General features: G+C 37.0%; 1 protein-coding gene across 1 annotated transcript in view; it reads left to right on the plus strand.

The window, feature by feature from the left end:
* csmd1b (CUB and Sushi multiple domains 1b) overlaps positions 1-14,644 on the plus strand; it is a 208,127-nt gene that overhangs the window by 156,446 nt on the left and 37,037 nt on the right. Inside the window, exons 43-53 of the mRNA XM_085452803.1 lie at positions 609-689; positions 3,074-3,187; positions 4,928-5,044; positions 5,419-5,490; positions 6,376-6,522; positions 9,513-9,701; positions 9,825-10,010; positions 10,369-10,566; positions 12,635-12,808; positions 13,783-13,956; positions 14,103-14,276. Of these exons, the coding sequence (XP_085308929.1) occupies positions 609-689; positions 3,074-3,187; positions 4,928-5,044; positions 5,419-5,490; positions 6,376-6,522; positions 9,513-9,701; positions 9,825-10,010; positions 10,369-10,566; positions 12,635-12,808; positions 13,783-13,956; positions 14,103-14,276 (1,626 nt within the window). The remainder of the gene's footprint in view (positions 1-608; positions 690-3,073; positions 3,188-4,927; positions 5,045-5,418; positions 5,491-6,375; positions 6,523-9,512; positions 9,702-9,824; positions 10,011-10,368; positions 10,567-12,634; positions 12,809-13,782; positions 13,957-14,102; positions 14,277-14,644) is intronic.

Genomic DNA, 14,644 nt, shown 5'->3' on the forward strand with positions numbered 1-14,644 from the left:
TTGACTGTAAAATAAGTTGTGGCCCGTGGTACTTTACTTAACCCAAATTAAAGCTGAACATCTGCAAGTCATTGACATCTTGATTGTTCAATGTAAAATCCACAGTGGTAGAGTACAAAGGCAAAAGTAAAAAAAATTTGATCCAAATATGTTTGGATGATAATCACACTTGAATCCAAGAGTGTTCTGGAACTCTGGATTATGAAGATTTGAGAGTCGGGCTAATTGCTTATATTTCTTTTCATCATATGCTCTATTCTAGGGTTTTTTAAGAAAGTGATATAGATGTGCATCCAAATTAGAATTCCCTTACATGGAGCTTTAATGCTCTGCCAAGCTTTTTGAAATTGAGCTTGGTAATCTTGCTGACAGAAACTAAACATATACTGGTAAATTATAAGGTTTTCTTACCTATTATTCTTACCTATTACCTTTTATAGGCAAGGTCTAATTTTTAGAGAGGGGTGAAAGTGTAAGGAAAGGTGCTGCAGTGATCTACAGTAAGAGAAAAATAACATGATTTTCGTAATATTGCACCAGGTAAATGTGTTTAAGACAACTCCTCAATAGTGAGTACGTTAACCCCTTTTTTCATCTCTTCTCTTTAGCGTACCGTCTTAAGAAATGCCCTCCTCCCCCTGTTGTGGAGAATGCAGAGATGATCTATGAAGATGAGGATTTCCAAATAGGTAATAGACATGATTAATAATCATTGGTTTTGATACGGGGGAAAAATGTTGGCTAAAATTTGCAAAAAACACAACAACTATAACAGAATAACCTGCAAAACTCTTTTATTGATAACAAGTCGGCTGAACCTGCATTCATGCATGACAAATTTGCTTAATTTAGCACGATTTTTTAAATTATATCGTTTGTTACATTCTTCAGAATTAAAAAGGATCATCAGCCTTATCTAATGTGGTACATCATAAGATCAAAATGAAAAACTACCTGATCAGGCTTGTAGTAGGTCATTATTCTGCTGATTGATTACTTCATTAATCTGCCACATTACTTTGCAAATGCATTATCTAAATATAGCAGGCCCATGCTTGTCTGTCACGGTATTTTTTTTCTTTTGCTTTATTAGTGGTACAGAGGCACTTGTTCATAAAATCCATTCAGTGTACCTCTATGTATCGGTGTCTTAGAAGCAAATATTATAAAAATAATAGTGACACATTTGCAAAGAAAATTATTTTGTACACAATATTTTAAAGCTGTTGCAATTGCCATGTAGTGTATTAGAAAGACAGTCTCACTGGATAGCCCCTGGTTCAAAGGACTTCTTGTGGGATGCTTGCCATAACTGTTCAATAGGGTTGAGGTCAGGGGAATGTGAAACAAAGTTTATCTAAGCCAGCAATCCTTCAGATCCATCATGGTGTAGTATGAGTCGAAGATGCAAACCAGAGGGTGTAGCATATCTTTGAAGAGTGGAGTGCGACTTCTCCTTGGTCATGACTTGTCAATGCCAGTTCCAGAGCAGGCAAAGCACCTGCAGACTTGAATATTCCCACCACACAAATGTCATGTAAAATGTAGACCACCTCACACATAAAGCCTTGTTGGACGTGGGCAAGAATCTGCCCTCATGCTTAGACAAAACGACTAGCCAGTGTATATGTTGTTTGCTGACTGGACATTTATCTGCACTGAAATGGCATTTCTGTCAGGTAACAAAAGGAGGTCACTTTTTTAGGCAAACACCTGGTCATGGTTTGGATAAAGCTATTTACAAAGGCCTCTTGATTTTATATGCAATTTTCCAGGCCTATGTAAATAAACAAACTTTTTCCCCCCATGTTTCATAGAAATGATAGTGTTTTAGGCGGGACCCTGTTATATGTACTACTATCAATCTTTTCATAAACATGCATTTTGGTATAAATGATTGCTTGTCAAGTTTTTTCTTTTCTCTCAGCCCTGTTTTGTGTGTGTGATTTGTGAAAAGCAGCTTGCTTATGGTGACCTTTTAGATCAACAGGGCTGTAATTTAAAAAAAGAAAAGAAAAAAGAAACAGTGATAATAGTCATACTTCATACCTCCTCCGTATAGAGCAACATGAAAAAAGTGCCAAACCTGAGCCCACCACAAGTGAAGCCAATTTGGGTTTGTTTGGCGTAATTATATGCACAAATATTAAACCTCTCAGACTGTTTGACTGCAGGTGAATTTTACATTCACAAAACCTGCCAGAGTGAATTTCCTTAGAGAGCACTAGCTTTGTTATTGATGTGCTACCAAATTCCAGAATTGTTGAACATTCTCAAGAAAATAATGTGCTTGTTTATTCTGTTTTAAATTGGTCTTATGCTGTGAGGCACTATACGTCTCCTGGAAGTGCGAAGCAATGCATTACATCACCCGGTAGATTTACAACACTTTAAGATGGAAAACCTTTCTTGTTTTTCTTTGGAAGGCAAAAGAAGCAACATTAATCTGGTGCTCGCTTCTTAAAAAATACAAATCATAAAATGTCAGAGTTTTTTCCCAAAGTTCATAAAGATAGACTCTTTCAAGCCTTAATGTAATACGCTCCATTTAGAGGGCTGTTGATTGTGGAAATTGTTGTTCCTTCTCTCATCACTCCTTATTTTCTGTAAAGCGATCCTCTTCTCTTGAAATCCAGTGAAACGGGAGGGCATAAAATCTTCACTCTTCATTTGATGCAAATATGTACTCATTTCAGGAAAAGGCGATTTTCGACTAGTCTTCCAACATTAGTCATTTTAGTAATAACAAAATAAGAAGCTCTTCTTTGAAGGGATATACATAGAGATACATTGCGACTTGGCAATTATTTTAAAGATTTGTAGAAAGTCAGTGTGTCATCTGTATTAGTAGTCGATTGCGTCTGTTTAGAGTATTTAATATAGTCTTTTATGTACTTATTATTATCCTTTAGATTGGGGTTACAAATAATGTTGTTTCTTAAAAACAGTTGTGAACCTATCAGTTGAAATTTTATGGTCAAAGTTTTCTTTTCTTTGCCTGCCTCGTGTAATAAATTAACAGAATTTATAATGATATATATGTATGTTATATAATATAATTTTCCAATTTTAGGTGATATTGTGAAGTATCGCTGTTTACCTGGATACACGCTGCTTGGAAAGGCAGAGCTTATGTGTAAACTCAACTCTCATTTGCTCTTTGAAACCCCGCCCCCAACATGTCAAGGTAAGGCATATTTTACAGAAATGATCTATCCTAATATGTTATTATCCTCAGTGTATAGTTGGTTTCTCTTAGGTTAGCATGTATATGGTAAACAGAATACCGTATACGTTTTTAAAATGGTTGGTAGTTCTTCGCTTTCTGCACATTTTAGGAACTGTCAAAAACAAAGCAAACCAGACGTTACTGTTGTTGGGTTTTTTTTGCCTATGGAAGAGAATTTACTGTGCACTGACAAGGGACAGATTAAAATAAGAAGTCAAAATCAATACAGCAAAAGCTGAGATATCCTGACATGTAATTCGCCACAAGCTCCAGAATTGACAGATCCTGGCTTTCCATTATTCAACTTCAACTGTCTTTTTGCAAGATCATTCCTGCCTAGTCAACACCCACATTTTCTAGGCTCCCAATTTTGTTGACAAATTTCTCTCCACAGCCACAGGATGTATCCTGCAGCTGCTCTAAGTGGTACCCCATGTGAATACTAAACCTATATGGATGTTTAAAGGCAGTTGTGGCTTCCTTTATTTCGTAGTCTTGAAAATGAGTCATGGTTTTGAAAATGAGTCCTATTTAAAAGTGTAAAATTAATTAGTGCTTATATTTATCCCACTATTTTATGTACTAGTACTACTACTACTACTGCTAGCAGTAGCAGAAATATTTCCACTGGCATTGTATAAGTATGTTAAGAATCAGAATGAGCAACTTAGTATCTCTTGCTATCTCTATGCTTCTAAAATATATCTCTTCCATAAAAGACATGTTGCTTCTCCAGTCACATCTCCAAAACTTTAATTATTGTTGTGTAATTATTACATTTGGAGTCAAAACATATAACCCAGCTGCATAAAAGAAGCTCAGCATCATTCTCAGAGAGTTGTCATGTTTCATGTAGGTTAATGCAGGATATCACTAATTGAAAAACAGTCTCACAGTAATACAACTTTTCGAAAAATCTAACTGATATGAAGCATTGTGGCAAAGTTACTTAAATTTTAAGTATTCAAATGTTAATGGTTAGGCTGTAGTTGAACCACACTGACTCTAATGCCGTCAGTCTCTCTAGGAGAGTCTTAGGATTGTGCATTGAAACTGAAAATTAGCTAAAAAGTATGTAGCGGCTTTTTATTTTAGCCAGTTTCTCATATATTCCAACAATGGGCATAATAATTCCGTAACACAGTAGTTCATTGTTGGCATGTTGGTTTTGTGAGTAAAGATTCCTCAAAAAAAAATGTTACATGTTCAGATCTGCTAAGACAACTGGTAATTCTATGAGACACACAAAAAAATATTGATTTTTATTATTTGAGAAAATGAGTTTCTTTCCTTCTATAGCCGAGTGTTAAAGAAACACATGGCTTTCCTCCATCATGTGAAACTCCTTTTCCTCTATATAAAAAAAAGAAAAGAAAGCAGTATTCTTATAACAGGAATTCTAATAAAAATCTCTCTTAGAGGATCTAGCGCTCCTTTTGTGTTTAATCCTGTTAAGGAAACAAACAACATACAGAAAGATTGAAAGAGTTCTGCAGTTATTTTGCTCAAGACTAATAAATGGACCATTTTTAAAGGATGAATCAGTGGGCATGCGGCCGTTAGGTTTCACATATGCTGACATTTTAAACTGTTACGTGACTACCACGCATCTAAAGCAAGAATCAAGGCTGTATTTATTATTCTTAATTCTTTTTACATTTTTGATTGCTTTAACTGGCTTTTTGGTAACCCCTTCAGCCCAGTGCCCAGCCAATGAGGAACGGTTTTCATCCTCGGGTGTGATACTGAGCCCTGGGTTTCCTAGCAATTATCCAAACAGCCAGACATGCTCCTGGTTGCTGCGCATGATTCCAGGTACAGTGTGTATCCTGTCTGTCTGTCTGTCTATGGGGTTACACATGTGTGTTGGAATGATCTTGTGACTGAAGACTTACCATCTGCATTTAGATGCAACCAAAGAGACTGATCTCTTTACAGCGAGGACAAAAATTTGAAATTTAACACACAGCTTGAGTGAAATGACACTCAAGCTGTGTGTTATTTACTTAACCTTAACCTGCTTTATTCTTGAACCTGATAGACCTCTGTGTCTGCATTTGGTCTTTCAGCCTAAATATGCATACATTTGCATACGGCTCTGCATGTGTTTGTGCATTTGCTATACACTATGTGTTGCATGTTACAGTACATTTGCACTTGGCAGTAAATGATTGCTTCCCCCCCCTCAGGTTACACCATCAATATCTATGTGGAGATGTTCCACAGCGAGAAGCAGTTTGATGAACTGGAGATTTTTGATGGTAAACAATCCTTTCCTACATTTGTTACATCTTCACACACACGCATACTCAGATCCAGCTTTAATTTATGTTTTCTTGTTCAAAATACCAACAGTTCCGTTAATAAGATACATAATACTTAATTCTCATTTGGGGTGTTAGGAATTTACCCCACAGGACTTCCAAGTAGGTTATGGAGCAGGAAATTTGTGTACAGAGTAGATAGTGCGCTCTGTGTATAATTTTGTGGCTTTTGGTGCAGTGTATATTAAGAACTTTATGAAGCTATATTAGAATAATTTGACTAGTGACAGTTAAAAATGTTCATTTTTATACCAATAAACATTATAACAAGCTACCCAAACACATTTTTTAAATGCATATTTTACTGGATCTCTAAATGGGTTAACACATTTGCACGCAAGTTCTCTCTCTCTATTAATCTTGCGTGGTCAAAACAAATGTAAGCTCCCTCTGATATTTCTGAGATTAATGACATCACAGAGGAAGCATCAGTGACCGGGTTGTTTTCTAATCTATTGAAGCATTACTGAACAGTAGACTATTTGGAGAATGCTGTTCAGCTACTATAGTATTTAAAAGTGTCTTTTATAAACAAAATCAAACGCAGACACCGTTCAAGTAATCTGGAGGTAGCAAGTCACTTCTTGAACTTGGTAATTGTGTGTACCTCACATCTAAGAAATTTCATTGCCGCTTTACTTTAGGCTATTTTTCATCTGGAGATATGCATGGAGACTCGTATCTAAGTTTAACTAAGTTTAACTTTATCACATTTTTCCTAATGTTTTTCCTAAAAAAATAGCGTATTGTCTAAACAGGCACGTCTATAAAAATCAATCACTTATTGTACATGGCTCTGAACTAAATTACTTGTTTCATTAGGATCTTCCGGACAAAGCCCACTGCTTGTTGCGCTAAGTGGTAACCATTCCTCTCAACTGAACTTCACATCAAAGACAAACCAACTCTATCTACGATGGTCCACTGACCACGCAACCAACAAGAGAGGATTCAAGATACGGTACTCAGGTACATCTGGTATCTTCTGAATTATTGATATTATTATTTGATTGAAATAGAATGTCCTTGTGCGTTAGATGTATGCCCAGTTTCCAATGTGAGTTTTCTGGAAGGGGCTGCTCTCTTATTCTGCTTTTAAAAACAGTACCTAGAAGTCTGTGTGACCCCCTGTGTTAAAACTGTTTTTGACTACTAAATTAGCTGCTCTGTTCTCCTTTAGTGAATAACCATCCCTAATGCTTTTCTTAATAATGAAAGTAATTCATCACGGTTGTAGGTGGGTGAGCAATGATTATTTAGAAAACATTATTTTTGAATGCATCATGCTACTTATGAACAAAAGAGAATTAGTAACTCTAATTTGTTAATTTGTCAGATTGAGCGAATTAAATCTGTAGTGGCTTGCCAAAACTGTGAGGTTGTGTTGGCTTTTTTAGATTTGGGTTGTAAGCTAGTTCACCACTTAATCATTTTAACTTGTTAAGAATTCGTTAAAGACAATCCCCCAATCTTAGTCATAGAAAAAATAATTTATAGTGACACTAATCCTATTTGGGTTTAGAAGGAGTAAGTCACAAGGCCTGTTTCCTGGCTCTGTGTACTGAAGGGAAAAAAATAAATGTGATATATTTTAGTCTTTGGGTTATATCTGCAAAACAGCCTTAAGTAACAGAATTGTCTTTCCCCGTGGTGTCTTATTGCATCGACAACAGCATCTCTAAAGAAAACAAAAAAATGATGGGTGGGATTTTTCACTTACTATACATTATTAATGATCTGGAGCTTTAAATTGAAACTGAACATATCTATAGTACAGTTTGTATCATAAATATATGTTTAGAAATGTCTTCTTCTTTGACATGCTGGCATGCTTATGGCTAGGGGGCAGGAAATGTATTATACCTGTGAGGATCCTCAGAAGTATATACTGTAAATGTGTGTTGGCAGATGGAGTAAGCTGCAATAATCACTGTTATGCTTTTTTCTTATTATTCTTTGTGGACCCAGTGTATTGTTTGGCTGTGAAATTAACCCTGCATCATTTTTATTAATTGTATGGCATCTATTTATCATCGGACCATCCTGAAAGCTGGGATCACTTTTATATATATTTAATAGTTTCACTTGTTAAGATTCACTTGGAAATTCTTGACCCATCTTTCTCTCTCGCGCTCTCTCTACTTTGTTGTTTTTGCCTTAATGCATAAAGGGAGCATTCTGTTCAGGCTGTAAACAAGTATGGTAGTTAGTAAACTTTAAAGAAGTTGTCAGCAGTGGTAGTAGGATAAATAATATATGTCTCAGCATGTCTTCACAGCACATGTGAGAGCAGAGCCATTCCAATTTTTCAAATAAACAATTAAGGTGACGTATTCATCAGCTAAAACTACTACAAATGGAGCTAAAGTCTCAATATGCAATGCAGTTAATGTTAGAGGAATGGTATAAACACTAGAGTAAAACACAATAACAACATCAAGGTGGAAGCAGTTAAAATAAGTCTAAATGAAAGCTCTGGAAAATTCGACAGACAAATGGAATTATTGTAGACACATAAGAAGGCGTAAGAATAGATTTCAGTGTTGATATAGACCAAGACCAAGTCAAGGACTCTCTGCTCTGTACTTGGACAAGAGCAGCCTTCGTCAGAATGGTTTAAAAAATTGTAGTTATGAGTAAACTCATGGAGATGGATACAATAAGCAGGGATGATTGCTGGACTTCTCAGAAGGATTTGGCATTTAGATAAACCCACTTGTCAAGACAGTAAGGTTATCGGTGTTAGTTGGCCTATTAATTGGCAGTTAAAGGTTTGGTGAAGCTATTTGCTTGGGCAAGAGTTGGATTTAAAGTCAGCTTGTAGATACATTAGGGTAAAAGCTGGTGTCACCTGTTAGAAAGCTCTGTTTTAATGGCAGAGTATAACAGAGAACAACAAAAAAAGATACTGACCACAAAGCCTCAATATTATTGGGCTTCCACAGGAATATTTGCTCAACCTTTGGTAGAATTGTGTTTATTGGCATCTCATTAGCTGATGACTATTTGGTAAAATAAATAATAGCAGAACTGACACTTTGTAGATAGATTTTTGTCTCTCCGTGGTTCATGACCCTGTGTTTGAAGATAAAAACTCTTCCTCTACTGACTATGCTGGTTATTACTGCTTACTTATATATGCGCAATTCAAACATTATATTGTCTGATGGGAACTATGACAGAAAAAAGGAAAGGAAAATCATATGAAGTACCCTTTAAACTTTCCTGTGACTAAAACTTCCAGAGATCTTCAGTAATAAACAACAACTGATACTCTGATGTGCTGGTCTTGAGATAAAATATTATCCGAATGGAGCCTGTGTCCCTTTATTGAAATTATACACACTGAGATATAAAGGAGGACCCTAAATGAATAATGATTATGTTACAGAGAAATGCTATGATAGGATGATAAGATCTGAAATGGTGAATAAAAGGGAACAGATGACAGATGACACTTCTAGGAAAGAAAGATTTACAGACTCTGTTGTCCTGATCAGAGTGGGAATGTCATTCCACTAATGTGAAGCCAAGAGGGAGGAGAGCCAAGATCAGGTGAAGCAGTGACCACATCAGACAGAGAAGTGAGAGCCAAGCGGCCCTTGAGTGCCGTGTTCTAGCTACTGTTTAGAGTGTTATTCATGCTCTACCACACTCGCACTCTGCTCTAAGATGACAAAACACTGCACTATAGTAAGTGCAATATCTTCTTCTAGTTTATGATTATTCTGTTTGCTTTGGGATTATGCTCACTAAGTTCACTAATAGATGGCATTTACTTTTTGTTTTCTTCAGATTGCCTGGAGTGTTACAATTAATGTCACCAAGTTTTCAGACTCTCTTAAACTCTTAAACTGTCATGCCAGTTTGTTATTTTTAGCTTAGGAAATCAAATTATTTGTACAATTTGACTGTCGATTAAGCTATCTGCTGAGAACTCTTTGTTTCTCTGCCTCCAGCTGCTTACTGTAGCATTAATGATCCTCCACTGAATGGCGGTGTGGTCAACCGAACCAAACTTCGCCCAGGTAGCAGACTTCAGTACTTTTGTAATCGTGGTCACAGGCTGGTGGGCTCAAGCAATGCCACCTGCAAGCTCGACTCCAATGGGCTTTTCCAGTGGGATACCCCACCGCCTTTTTGTCAAGGTAAAATTTTAAACCAATTATTTCTCAGTCTTCTTAGTGATAAAGAACAAAGGTAAAAAGGATTAAAAAATTGCAGTTGTAAAGGATTCCTCCTGCAACACTTTTCTTTTTGTTATGTGGTAGCTGTCTCATGCGGCATACCTCCGTCACCGGGAAACGGCAGCTTCCATGCTTACCAGTATACTGTTGGGAGCCAGGTCACCTATCAGTGTAACCATGGTTACCACCTTGACCCAGGTGTTCCGATGAATGCCATGTGTTTGGAGGATGGCAGCTGGAGCAATGCTGCCTCAGTCTCCAGATGTCTACGTACGTATTTCTAACTTTATTATAAGGATGGGTAAATGTCTTAGTTGACAAAAAAGTAAGCACTGGTATATCTAGAAAAAGCTAGAGCCTCTCGCTGGAAGCTCTCTTCTCAGTGTCCAGGATGCATTTTGAGAAGATGACTCACACATCATTTATTTTTCAAAAAAAACTTTTGTCCACTAAATCAATAATTAATTTGGAGTTTGTTTAGAATTATAAATAAGTAATACATTTTAATTTATACAATTATAATTTATACAAATAGTACATTATCAGAGATTTTAATTAAGAATTAAAAGTCACCTGCCGTTCAGTTACATTTTATATAACTGTATCATTTCATTAATTTTTTGTCCAGCGGTCCACTGCCCCAGCATTGACGACGTCCTCTCAGGTCACATGCTCTACCGCCTAATTTCTGGTAGGCTGGGAGAGTTTGGTTCTGTGGTGATGCTGGAGTGCTCAACTGGGTACTATTTAGGTGCGGGGCATCGGACTCTTCGGTGCCTTGCCAACCGAACTTGGGAGGGGTCAGATGCCCCAGCTACCTGTAAGAGTAAGTACTGATACACACAAAGACACTATTATGACTGTCTTAGCTCATAATCAGCTGATGCCCTCACTTAAGTGCATGATAATAAAATTAGTATTTGGTGCACCTTCTAAATTTCCTCTAGTAGAATTATACTGAACATTATTCAGTCAGATCATACATAAAACTGTCACTGTTCAGCTGTGTGGCAGGCAGGATGTAGGACCCAAACGCAGGACTCACAACACGGGAGGTTAACTGAAAATGGCAGCTTTATTGCTGGGAAATCCACCATAACAAAAACTCACGGAAAACAAACAAAAGCCCTCAACATAGTAATTAAGGACTGAAACTCTGGAAAACTAGAATGTAAGCTGGATCACAAGAAAACAAACCCTGGAACTGAGAAGCTAGGATCTAAACAGGCACATGAGGGAAACACACAGCAGGGACGAGGTTACGACACGACAAGGGGCAAAGAAAAACAGGGGTTAAATACACGAGGGAGTAACGAGGGAATGGGAATGGGCCGCACACTTGACAAGGGCTATCAAAATAAAACCGGAACAAGAGACATTTACAAAAATCTGCCCATCATTTTTTTTTATCTTTTCTTCCAAGGAGTTTGACTTTCATGTAATTTTTTAAAGCAGCCATGAGCAATAGTTATCCACACTTTCTGAAAGTTTTCAAAGTTTTTCTTTTGAAATCGGCTGCCTTTTTTTTCCCATTTTCAGTCCACCCCTTGTATCTGACCATTTTCAGAGGAATGGGCTTTTGTTCACCTTGGTCAGGAAAGGTCAGCTAACCTCAAAATTACTGAAGCAGTGTGAGATCATCTTGACAGAGAACTGAACAAAAGGCAGTGAAAATTGATTATCCTTCAAGAAGCCTGGAAAACCATTTCTAAAGACTATTTAAAGAAACGATAAGAAATTTGCCTAAGAGATTTCAGACTGTAAAAAAATAAAGGTGATCATACAAAATATTGACTTTCAAGACCTTTTAAATGGCATAAATGTTTTTGCTATATGTTCTGTAGTTCAGGTATGATTTCTAATCAGTGCACCTGTTTCCAATTTTCCTAGCAAGATATAACGAAATGAGGGGAGACTTGGAAGAATTAAAGAAAGCTACTTTCCTAGCATAATTGCCAAGTTTAGTTTAAAAAAAACAACAACAACTGTGCTTTTCACCTGCTTTGAGGGGCAAGCATGCATGTGCTTAATCCTCTGTCATTGGTATATTTGAGAGGGAGCTGCTTTATGTGTGGTTGTGCGTGAGGTTTTATCTATTTCTTCTACTTTTTTGGAAATTAGTTACCAGGGGTGTATGTGTTTCGAAACGCCTGAGGATGTTAACTACTGCACATTGTCTAGGGACTGTGTCTCTTTCAAACAGAATGCAGTCTGTACTTCCTAAATGTGGGGTATATGCCGATAGTAGTGAAATACTGTCTATACAAATACAGTCTTACTATGCAATACGTCTTTGCTGCTTGTTTCATAAAGAGAGGCTGTGACAGAACATTGGGACTTTGACAACTTTCTAGTAGGCTACAGAATTTCATACTGTTGCATAATATATGATATGCCAATGGAAAAGTGAAATGTGTACACTGGAGAAGTTTAAAAAAATGATTAAAATTTGAAATGTATTTTACATTAAGCCAGTGGTTTAAAGACTTTATTTGGATACGTTTTCGTTAATTTCTCTTGGTAGTGTTTGAGCTGACCTACCTATCATTGCAGCAGTTTCAAGGGATTTGGCAATGTAACAGAAGTGTCTGTTTAAATTAGCCAGTGACTTTAAAGCTGTGTCTCCCAGGATATTAAGACAGAATTAGCTTAAATCTTCTGAAGGAAATAAATTCAGATAGATATTGTGTTGGAAAACAAAAATGTACCATGTTTAAGTTTAGGATGGTAGTCTTGTAATGCTTCATTTAACTGACCAATCATGATGAAGGCTTGACGACACAGACCACTTTATTTGCAGATTTTGTAAAAGATGGAAAAGTATCATTTGCACCACGATGTTATGTAATGTGTAATTTGTTACTTTGTAATGACACATTTATTTCATTATTTAGTTATCTCCTGCGGGGAACTTCCTTCCCCACCTTTTGGTACCAAACTGGGGACGTTGACCACATTCGGAGCAACTGCGATCTTTATGTGTAACCATGGCTACACTCTGGTGGGATCCCACGTGAGGGAGTGTGGCGCTAATGGGCTGTGGAGTGGTGTAGAGACCAGGTGTCTAGGTAATGTTCATTGAATGTGATAAGATGTTCAAGATGTTGTGGTTTATCCTAAGTCCCTTTGGCACAAAAAATAACAATTTGATTCATTGGAAAAGAAATGTAGCAAGCTGTTAAAGTAAAATCAAAGCATTGACTCATCTCATATTACATTAATGAGAAAAATCCAACCTGATTAGTACCTCACTAACACCATGGAATAGATCACCTAAGTCAATGTAATGAACACGGAGAGCCTATATGTACAACTTTGATAAGGTAGCGCATTGTTAATATTCATGTTTCACCTGCAAATTTCACATCCACCCTCATATTCTTTTGAGATATTGATGGCAAAATATAACAGTATTTGTCATTTATTGATAGAGATGATATTTGCTGACCTAAAAAGACAATAATAATACTATCTCTTAAAATTAGAAATAATTGTAACAATTTTAGAAAGGCTGGTTATTTTTAACTTTTAACCTTTGGCAATAACCAAGTGACCGTTCAGAACTGGGTGGACTATTTACCATTTACCATTAGATACACAAACATCAAGAAAAAGGGATCGACTTTGAAACACATCTGTTAACAGATGAAATAGTGTCAAATACAATTCAGAATCTCTTTACACCTCAGCTCACTCGAGTCTTGCTTTTTATGTGCTGAAGCTTTAAGTAACCCCAGGCAGATGTAGTGCATGAAAAAAAAAATGTTTAAAGGACTGTTTTTAAGAGACTTTTGTTCATCTGTAATTGCTCCAAGTTTAGAACTAAAGTCTTTGAAGGTGATTTGCAAAGACAGACATTTGAAAGTTTAAGCATCTAAGCTCCTACATATAATTTGGCAGTCCACAGTGACTGCTGGCACAATGAGCCAGAATGTGTTTAAAATCAGGGCTCAGCACACAAAACCAGCTTCAGTGATGTGTGAGTGAGTTAAAGATGCGTTTCATTGTGCTGTATTAATTTCTGTCACTTTGCTTCTCCCAGCTGGTCACTGTGACTCTCCAGATCCTATAGTCAACGGCCACATTAGCGGGGATGGATCTAGTTACCGTGACACAGTTGTATACCAGTGCATGTTAGGATATCGCCTAATTGGCACATCAGTCAGAATCTGCCAACAAGACCATCGGTGGTCTGGAACAACACCTGTCTGTGTCCGTAAGTTCACAATACCAACAACATCGTGGTTTGAAGTTAAAGATTGTTTGCTGCTTTTGTCAAATATGAAAAGCTAAAACCTATATTGTTATATAAAGAATCTCTTCAGTTTCTCATCACATTTCTCTCCACTCTTTCTCTCTCAGCAATAACTTGTGGTCACCCAGGCAACCCAGCCAATGGGCGGACCAATGGCACCGAATTTAATCTCAATGATGTGGTCAACTTCACCTGCAACAGAGGTTACGTCCTAAGTGGAAATGCTCGGGCTCAGTGCCGACTTAACGGACAGTGGAGCAGCCCCTTACCAGTCTGCAAAGGTCTCGTCCACATTCATTAACACAGAGCTAGCAACTCATGCACATGCACATCCTTGTAATGCTTTATTTATTTATTTATTTAATTTTTTTCACTTTTAAAATCATAGAATCTGTGTGAGGAGCCAACATGATGCTATCGACATCTGTTGAGTAAAATCATAACCAAATAAAAGAAAAGGCCTCAATGACAAAAATGATCCCTAGGTTGTATTGTAAAAAAACAGACTTTCCTTTAAATTGTGGATTGCTGTGGTATGTTCAGCATGTGTTGACTGAATTTGCTTCTACCCACATTATGTAAATGAAATTGCTTTTGGAACCGAGTCTGCTGCTAGTAAAAGAGAGAACACAACAAAATCTTATCTGCA

Source organism: Copadichromis virginalis, linkage group LG1 (genome assembly GCF_057382275.1).
Source record: "Copadichromis virginalis isolate Kocher_CV1m ecotype Utaka linkage group LG1, C_Virginalis_male_GT1.1, whole genome shotgun sequence".
Classification (NCBI taxonomy): Eukaryota; Metazoa; Chordata; class Actinopteri; order Cichliformes; family Cichlidae; genus Copadichromis; species Copadichromis virginalis.